This window comes from Chanos chanos, chromosome 7, assembly GCF_902362185.1.
Source record: "Chanos chanos chromosome 7, fChaCha1.1, whole genome shotgun sequence".
Taxonomy (NCBI): domain Eukaryota; kingdom Metazoa; phylum Chordata; class Actinopteri; order Gonorynchiformes; family Chanidae; genus Chanos; species Chanos chanos.
The window spans coordinates 362,086-372,885 of record NC_044501.1 but is presented as its reverse complement, the minus strand read 5'-3'; the positions used below and the strand labels follow the sequence as shown (position 1 = coordinate 372,885).

The following is a 10,800-nucleotide window of genomic DNA, read 5'->3' as shown; positions in this document are numbered from 1 at the left end:
GTGCTCCTACTTCCTGTTTACAAACAGAAGTTGAAAGCCACGCCCACAACAGTGAGAGCCATGTGACACTGGACAGATGACCCCACACCACAGCTGCAGGGTGGACTGGAAATCACAGACTGGAGTGTACTCAAAACCACAGACCTAGATCTGTATGCAGACACATTATACTGGATACATTAACAGGCTGCTGGAAGAATGCATTCCCGCCAAGACTGTTCATTCATTCCCAAACCGTAAACCATGGATGAATCCAGATATCTGTAATAAACTCATTGTATGGAGTGCCGCTTTCAAATCAGGGGACTCTAATCTCTACAAAAAGGCCAAGTACGACCTCAGAAAGGCCATCAAATCTGCAAAAATGGATTACAAAAACAAACTGGAATCGCAGTACGGGGGGGCCCAGACACCAGACACATGTGGCACTGACTACAAGGGGAGCTCAGGAGGAGTCATCGACACCGACCCCTCCCTACCAGACCAGCTGAATTTGTTTTATGCTCGCTTTAAGAGGGAGAACTCTGAGCCAACCACCAGAATGGCCGACCATGCACTACAACTGTCTGAATCCAAGCTCCATAGAACCTTTAGGAGGGTGAGCGCAGGGAGGGCAGCCGGCCCAGATGGACACCCCCCCCTTCCCCCCTGCGTCTTCAAGACCTGCTCAGACCAGCTAGCTTCTGTGTTCACGGACATCTTCAACACATCGCTGTCGCACTCTGTCATCTCAGGGTGCTTCAAAGACACAACCATTGTGCCGTTACCCAACAAGACCAAGGTAACAGGCCTCAATGACTGTCGTCAAGTGGCTTTAAGGCCCATAGCCACGAAGTGCCTGGGGAGGCTGGTCATGACACACGTAAACAATGTTATCCTGACTCCTTATACCCACTACAGTTCACATACAAACCAAACAGGTCTGTGGACGACGCCATCTCCCTGACACTACACACTGCCCTGGAGCACTCAGACAGGAGGGACACCTACATCAGACTGTTGTTTATTGACTACAGCTCTGCGTTCAGTACCATCGTTCCTTCCAAGCAGGTCCTGAAACTGAGGGACCGTAGCCTGGACAGCCCCATATTCAGTTGTATAATGGAATTCCTGATGGGCAGGTCTCAAGTGGTAAAGATTAGTCACAACACCTCATCCACTCTAGTCCTCAACACCAGAGTTTTACAAGGCCGCTGCCTGAGCCCACGGCCGTACTGTCTGTTCACACACGACTGTACTCTCTCTTCACACATGACTGTACTCTCTGTTCACACACGACTGTACAGCCATACACAGCAACAACCGGACCATCAAGTTTGCAGACGACACCACAGTTGTTGGCCTGATAAGCAAGGATGAGATGGAGTACACAGATGAGGTAGCTCAGCTGATGTGGTGGTGCAAGGAAAACAGCCTTGCACTGAACATCAGAGAGACTGAGGAGTCTCATCATAGACTTCAGGCACCGCCAGGGGACCCACACCCCCATCAGCCTAGACGGGACACTTGTAGAAATCGTCAGTTGTTTCTGTTTCCTGGGCCTACAGATCTCCAAAAACCTAGCATTGACCCACAACACAGAGGTCATGCTCAAGAAGGCACAGCAACACCTTTACCCTCTAATGTCCCATAGGAAACATGGCACACGCCCAGGATGGCACCATGGCGCCATAGAGAGCCTTCTGATGGGTGATGTCACTGTGTGGTATGGCAATACCACTGCACAGGACAGGAAGCCATCCAGAGGGTCATGAGGACGGTGGAAAAGATCATCAGGTGGCACTTCCATCCATCGAGGAGATCTTTCAGACCAGGTGTCAGAACAAGGCCAGCTCCATCATACAGTACCACAATAATCCGGGGCACCAACTGTTCTCCCCTCTGCAGTCCGGCTGCCACCAGTCATTTTATCATTAGTCATTTATCATTATACTGCACTGGTCCCTTTATCATTAATCATTAATCATTATACTGCACTGGTCCCTTTATCATTATCATTTATCATTATACTGCACTGGTCCCTTTATCATTAATCATTTATCATTATACTGCACTGGTCCCTTTATCATTAATCATTTATCATTATACTGCACTGGTCCCTTTATCATTAATCATTTATCATTATACTGCACTGGTACCTTTATCATTATCATTAATCATTATGCTGCACTGGTCCCTTTATCATTATCATTAATCATTTTACTGCACTGCACTGGTCGCTTTATCATTAATCATTTATCATTATACTGCTCTGGTCCCTTTATCATTATCATTAATCATTATACTGCACTGGTCCCTTTATCATTAATCATTTATCATTATGCTGCACTGGTCCCTTTATCATTATCATTAATCATTATACTGCACTGGTCCCTTTATCATTATCATTTATCATTATACTGCACTGCACTGGTCCCATTATCATTATCATTTATCATTATACTGCTCTGGTCCCTTTATCATTATCATTTATCATTATACTGCACTGGTCCCTTTATCATTATCATTTATCACTATACTGCACTGGTGCCTTTATCATTATCATTTATCATTATACTGCACTGGTCCCTTTATCATTAATCATTTATCATTATACTGCACTGGTCCCTTTATCATTAATCATTTATCATTATACTGCACTGGTCCCTTTATCATTAATCATTTATCATTATACTGCACTGGTCCCTTTATCATTAATCATTTATCATTATACTGCACTGGTCCCTTTATCATTAATCATTTATCATTATACTGCACTGGTCCCTTTATCATTAATCATTTATCATTATACTGCACTGGTCCCTTTATCATTATCATTAATCATTATACTGCACTGGTCCCTTTATCATTATCATTTATCATTATACTGCACTGCACTGGTCCCATTATCATTATCATTTATCATTATACTGCACTGGTCCCTTTATCATTAATCATTTATCATTATACTGCACTGGTCCCTTTATCATTATCATTTATCATTATACTGCACTGGTACCTTTATCATTATCATTTATCACTATACTGCACTGGTCCCTTTATCATTATCATTTATCATTATACTGCACTGGTCCCTTTATCATTAATCATTTATCATTATACTGCACTGGTCCCTTTATCATTATCATTTATCATTATACTGCACTGGTACCTTTATCATTATCATTTATCACTATACTGCACTGGTCCCTTTATCCTTATCATTTATCATTATACTGCACTGGTCCCTTTATCATTAATCATTTATCATTATACTGCACTGGTCCCTTTATCATTATCATTTATCATTATACTGCACTGGTACCTTTATCATTATCATTTATCATTATACTGCACTGGTCCCTTTATCATTAATCATTTATCATTATACTGCACTGGTCACTTTATCATTATCATTAATCATTATACTGCACTGGTCCCTTTATCATTATCATTTATCATTATACTGCACTGGTCCCTTTATCGTTATCATTTATAATTACACCTTTTCATTACATTGTTGCCTCAGTATCACATTTTTTGCCATTACCACCTTATTGTCACTATTTACTATTCCATTATTATCACTGTACTGCACCTGCCATACTATTATAACTCTTAGTCACATAACCACCATAGTATTATAACTCTTACTTAATCGCATAACCACCATAGTATTATAACTCTTACTTAATCACATAACCGCCATAGTATTATAACTCTTAGTCACCTAACCGCCATAGTATTATAACTCTTACTTAATCACATAATCACCATAGTATTATAACTCTTACTTAATCACATAACCACCATAGTATTATAACTCTTAGTGACATAACCACCATAGTATTATAACTCTTACTTAATCACATAACCGCCATAGTATTATAACTCTTACTTAATCACATAACCACCATAGTATTATAACTCTTAGTCACCTAACCGCCATAGTATTATAACTCTTACTTAATCACATAACTCTTCTTACTCATTTTTTATTGTATTTTTACTCTATTGCGCTGTATTGTACTTTTACTGCATTTCATTGTACTTAGCCTATTATATACTTAGTTCTCTTTTACCGTACTTATTATGTACTCATTATGTACTGATTATGTACTTATTATGTACTGATTATGTAATTACTCAGTGTTTGACATCTATGTTTAGAAGTGATACTGCGGGAGTGAGTGGGGAGCAAGCATTCCATTGTACACATGGCAATAAAGAATCTTCAACCTTGAAAATCAAACACAACCTCACACACTGTGCCAGTGTTACACACAGTCTCACACTCTCTCACACACTGTGCCAGTGTTACAGACAGTCTCACACTCTCTCACACACTGTGCCAGTGTTACAGACAGTCTCACACTCTCTCACACACTGTGCCAGTGTTACAGACAGTCTCACACTCTCTCACACACTGTGCCAGTGTTACAGACAGTCTCACACTCTCTCACACACTGTGCCAGTGTTACAGACAGTCTCACACTCTCTCACACACTCTGTCACACTCTCACAATCTCACATGAATACTTACACACGCTTACACATACACACCTGTTAAAACAGCTACAGTTACTGGTTTTACTTAAACAGTTACTGGTTTTACTGTTAAAAGAGTTACTGTCACTGGTTTTACTGTTAAAACCTTTCTCTTTGCTGGAGGGGAGAGACAGTCTGGAAAAGAGGACGGGGCGGGGGGGGGGGGGTCTCTAGTTGAGTCAAAGCCCAAAAACGCCGTTCATCATTATAATGCTGATAAATAAATCATTGCATTCTTTCCCCTCTCAACACAACAAAGAGCAGAGTAGTGACCACATTCTGCCTCCCCCTGAACACACTGCATTCCACTCCAAACACCTCCCAAAGTTTCATCTCATCCTGCCTCCCCCTGAACACACTGCATTCCACTCCAAACACCTCCCAAAGTTTCATCTCATTCTGCCTCCCCCTGAACACACTGCATTCCACTCCAAACACCTCCCAAAGTTTCATCTCATCCTGCCTCCCCCTGAACACACTGCATTCCACTCCAAACACCTCCCAAAGTTTCATCTCATCCTGCCTCCCCCTGAACACACTGCATTCCACTCCAAACACCTCCCAAAGTTTCATCTCATTTTATGAGTGATTTGGCTTAAGGACGTAATTTACAGCCAACCATATTTCCTTTATCGATTTTCATTTTTTCATGACTCATTGAAAGATGGTTTACTTTCTTTTTTTCCTCCTCTGTGGCCCATGCAGGTGCTCAGTATTTGGGAGGGAACCACAAATGTTTTGGCCTTGGATGTTCTGAGAAGCATTGCTAAGTCCTCCGGCCGTGTTTTAGAGGCTTTTTTTTCTGACGCGAAGGTAAGTCCACCAGCCGTGTTTGCTCTGTCTCTTCCCTACCATTCAACCTGTGTAATATCAAACAGATCAACTGGACTCATTACCATTCAATCTGTGTAATATCAAACAGATCAACTGGACTCATTACTATTCAACCTGTGTAATATCAAACAGATCAACTGGACTCATTACCATTCAATCTGTGTAATATCAAACAGATCAACTGGACTCATTACCATTCAATCTGTGTAATATCAAACAGATCAACTGGACTCATTACCATTCAATCTGTGTGATATCAAACAGATCAACTGGACTCATTACCATTCAATCTGTGTAATATCACACAGATCAACTGGACTCATTACTATTCAATCTGTGTAATATCACACAGATCAACTGGACTCATTACCATTCAATCTGTGTGATATCAAACAGATCAACTGGACTCATTACCATTCAATCTGTGTGATATCAAACAGATCAACTGGACTCATTACCATTCAATCTGTGTGATTTCAAACAGATCAACTGGACTCATTACTATTCAATCTGTGTAATATCACACAGATCAACTGGACTCATTACCATTCAATCTGTGTGATATCACACAGATCAACTGGACTCATTACCATTCAATCTGTGTAATATCAAACAGATCAACTGGACTCATTACCATTCAATCTGTGTAATATCAAACAGATCAACTGGACTCATTACCATTTTGCTTATGTATGTGGTCCACAATATTATTAGCATGTCTGAATCTCTGCTATAAATGATATTTGTCTTTCATATGCATGACAGCTCAGAGCTGCTCACATTTTCCTGCACCGCTTTAAAATTATACTAATTTTTAATTTCTCCTTGTTTTAAATTCTCCCTATTTTGAATCTTTAACATTATGTAGGTGTTTCTACTCAGCTAGAGTGACCACCAGATAACATTTAAATAACAGTCACATAACATTAAACTAACAGTCACATAACTTTAAACTAACAGCCACATAACATTTAAATAACAGTCACATAACTTTAAACTAACAGTCACATAATGTTAAACAGCCACATAACATCTAAATAACAGTCATATAACGTTAAATAACAGTCACGTAACATTTAAATAACAGTCACATAACTTTAAACTAACAGTCACATAACATTTCAGAGAGAGTCTTAGTGGTAAGAAGAGTTAGCTGAACATCTCCTCACCCAGTCTGTGCATTAGCTAATTCTCCAGTGTGTATATGTGTATGTTTATGTGTTTATGTGTATGTTTATGCGTTTATGTGTATATGTGTATGTTTATGTATTTATGTGTATATGTGTATGTTTATGTGTTTATGTGTATGTTTATGTGTTATGTGTATATGTGTATGTTTATGTGTTTATGTGTATATGTTTATGTGTATATGTGTATGTTTACGTGTTTACGTGTATGTTTACGTGTATATGTGTTTGTTTATGTGTTTATGTGTATATGTGTATGTTTATGTGTATGTTATGTGTATGTTTATGTATTTTTGTGTATATGTTTATGTGTTTATGTGTATATGTGTATGTTAATGTGTTTATGTGTATATGTATATGTGTATGTTTATGTGTATATGTGTATGTTTATGTGTATATGTGTATGTTTATGTGCTTATGTGTTTATGTTTATGTCTGTGTGTGTGTGTGTGTGTGTACATAAGTAAATAAGAGGAGTAAACAGGTTAACATTGTGTTTATGTGTTTATGTGTATGTTTATGTGTATATGTGTATGTTTATATGTTTATGTGTATATGTGTATGTTTATGTGTTTATGTCTGTGTGTGTGTGTGTGTGTACATAAGTAAATAAGAGGAGTAAACAGGTAAACATTGTGTTTGTGTGTAGACTCGTCTCTCGGTTGCGGCATCTGTCCCTGCGTTGACTCCAGCGGTTCAGGCACTGGGTGAGGCACTGTCCAGACTGGGAGAGTTTGTTCAGGCGTCTTCACACAAACCAACAGCTACCATGGAGCTAGCCGCACGAGATCTGGCTTTCAGTCTGGCCAGAGTCTATATGGGTAACGCACACACACTCTCACACCTATACACACACACACACACACACACATATATACACAGTCTGACCCGAGTCTATATGGGTAACGCGCACACACACACACACACACACACACACACACACCTACACACACACACACACCTACACACACACACCTACTGTATGGGTAACACACGCACACACAGACACACACACACACTCTCTCACACACACTTACATGTACACAGTCTGACCCGAGTCTGTATGGGTAACACACACACACAGACACACAATATTCAGCCTGGCCTGTCCCTATGTGATGTGTGAACAGACACTGTGCTCACTGCAGGGGGCACTATAGACTACATCAACCACACAGTACCACAGGGGAACTGCAGCACTGCACTACTGCTCATTTACTGTAGGACAGACAACACATCTCTGTCTCTCTCTCCTTCTGTCTGTCTCTCTGTCTCTGGACCACTCTCTGTCTTTCTCTGCCTCTCTCTTTATCTCTGTCTGTCTGTCTGTCTGTCTCTGTCTCATCTCTCTCGCTCCCTCTTTCTGTCTCTCTCTCTCTTTTGTTAGGAGCTCTGTTGGTTGACCATGCGGCCTGGGATGGAGCATCTGCAGATGATATTTATGCAGCTCTGAGGTAAATCTATATAATATAATATAATATAATATAATATAATATAATATAATATAATATAATATAATATAATATTCTTACTAAAACTGTCAATATTTATTAACAACACTCTTACTGAAAAAAAAAATATAGTATTCTTGCCTAAAAACTGTTAATATTTATTAAATTACTCTTACTGAAAAAAAATTATAATATTCTTACTTAAAATCTCAATATTTATTAAATTACTCTTACTGAAACACTTTCAAAGTTTATTAAATTACTCTTACTGGGTTAGGGTTAGGGTTAGTATTTGTTAAAATAGTCTTATAAAAATATGTTTATTAAATTAATCTTACCTTTTAAAATAGTTTGATCACAATGTGTTTATTAAATTACTCTTTCTAGAAACTATCAATATTTGTTAAAATAGTCTTATAAAAATATGTTTATTAAATTAATCTTACTTGTTAAAATAGTCTTATAAAAATGTTTTTATTAAATTACTCTTACTATTAATATTTATTAAAATATTCTCAACAAAACACTATATCAATATTTATTAACAGTATTCTTACTAAAACTACACTTGTATATAATGTTCTTAGTTAAAAAAAAGTTCAATATTTATGAAAAATATTCTTGCTAAACAAAATCTGTATTTATCAAAAATACAATCAAAATTGTCTTCTTGCTGGAAAAAAAATATAACTTTCTTGTTGTTGTTGTTGTTGTTAAATCATTCCAATTAAAACATGATCAATACTTATGAAAAATATTCTTACTAAAAAACTGTTAAATAAAATATCCTCACTCAAATGCCATTTGTATTTTTTTCAAAAATACCATGAATATTTATTATGAATATTCTCACTGAAAAACACATGTAATGTTCTCACTGAAACACTATCAATGTTTATGAAAATATTCCTTCATAAACACAACTAATATTTATTGAAAACATAATCGGTATTCATTTTGAAATATTGCTACTAAAATACTATAAATATTTATGAAAAATATTCTAATTAAAATACTGTCTGTAGTTATTGAAAACATTCTTAATAAAATGTGATTGATATTTATTTGAAATATCTTTACTTTAATACTTTTTCATGACATTCTTACTGAGACGCTATCTACATTTAAACTCATTAAATTAAATTTCCTATTACTTTTCCACCGTCCATGTTTCAGACATTTTAAATGCAGATACTGTATAAATATACATCTGTCTTTCTAAAACTTTTACCAGAAAGGTTTTCCTTGTCTACCCTGATTAATCGCACTGAATAACCTCCCCACCCATAAATACATAAATAAACAATCATCTCTGTTTCAGCTCCTAGACAGTATGTGCCACAACTGTGAAAAAAAAAATTCGAGTTTACTGTTTCTGTATGAAATAACCAGTTTACTGTTTCTATGTAAAATACCAATTTACTGTTGCTATATAAAATACCAATTTACTGTTTCTATATGAAATGCCAGTTTACTGATTCTATAGAAAATGCCAGTTTACTGTTTTTGAATGAACTACCAGTTTACTGTTTCTGTATATAATGCGAGTTTACTGTCTCTATATGAAATGCAAGTTTACTGTTTGTATATAAAATAACAGTTTACTGGTTCTATATAAAAAGCCAGTTTACATATGTAAATTCTATGTAGATTCATTAGCTATGTTTGCAATGACACAAACTCTACCATATACTGTGTGTAACACTGCCAAAAACCCTATCACATACGACTCTAACCAGAAAGTACTTCAGTAACATTTGTGTACTTATATTTTAAAATGTAAAAAAAAAAAACAGCCGTGGTCTAAAGGTTAGAGAACCGGAGAGTTTCCCCTGAACGACATCCAGGGCCGTGTGCCCTTGAGCAAGACACTTAACTCCGATGTTCCCTGGGCGCAAGGAAGGCTGCCCACTGCTCCTGCGTCTGGTGTGTGTGTGTTCACTACCGGTGTGTTGGATGGGTTAAATGCAGAGGACTAATTCACTGTTCACTGTTCAGTGTGTGTGCGTGTGTGTGTGTGTGTGTGTGTGTGATCACAGACATTTACATTACTTTTTTTTTTACATTTAAATCTTAAACTCTACAAAAAAACAAAGAAAACCCCTCAAATCTAAAAATTCTCTGAAATAAAATGGTCATAGATAGATAGATAGATAGATAGATAGATAGATAGATAGATAGATAGATAGATAGATAGATGGGAATGTATTAAATGCACTTGAGACACTAACAGTGTTTTTTTTTTTTTTTAAGGAGAAAGGATTTATTTTATTCAGTGGAGTCACGTTGTGTTTGTGTGTGTGTGTTCTGGCGCGCATGCATGTGTGTGTGTGTGTGTGTGTGTGTGCGCGTGTGTGTGTGTGTATGTGCTTGCAGGTGGACAGAACAGGACCTGTGTCCAGTGTTCAATGCAGATTTGAAGGGAAATTATAGCACACAGAGTGCCCAGCTGGACAGTGCTTTAGTTTACGCAGGGAGTGATCTTACAAACTGATACACACTCTCCCTCTGTGCAGGGAACCAGACATGTCCAGGCTTCTTTGTCCTCTGCGCAAGTACCAGTGCTATAAGATGCCAAACTAAAACGTTATTGGTTAGACATTGCTATAGTGGACTGTGATTGGTCAGAAGATGCCAAACTAAAATATGATCAATCAGAATATGCTATACTGGATGTTATAAATGTATGATTGAATGTATATAAATCTAATTTTTCATATCAACTCAGTCCAACTGTAACTTTAGCATTCAGTACTGTTGGACTGTCAGTGAAAAAATGATGTTTATTTAGAGAAGTTTCT

At 37.4% G+C, this 10,800-nt stretch overlaps 1 protein-coding gene across 2 annotated transcripts in view; it reads left to right on the top strand.

Annotated features, from left to right (window-relative positions):
- Positions 1-10,554, top strand: part of LOC115816734 (acyl-CoA dehydrogenase family member 11) — a 27,484-nt gene extending 16,930 nt beyond the window's left edge. For both annotated transcript variants that reach the window (XM_030779819.1, XM_030779821.1), the window contains exons 12-15: positions 5,233-5,340; positions 7,198-7,369; positions 7,936-8,002; positions 10,376-10,554. In XM_030779819.1, coding sequence (XP_030635679.1) covers positions 5,233-5,340; positions 7,198-7,369; positions 7,936-8,002; positions 10,376-10,493 — 465 coding nt within the window. In that variant the 3' untranslated portion in view covers positions 10,494-10,554. The remainder of the gene's footprint in view (positions 1-5,232; positions 5,341-7,197; positions 7,370-7,935; positions 8,003-10,375) is intronic.
- Positions 10,555-10,800: the final 246 nt, after the last annotated feature.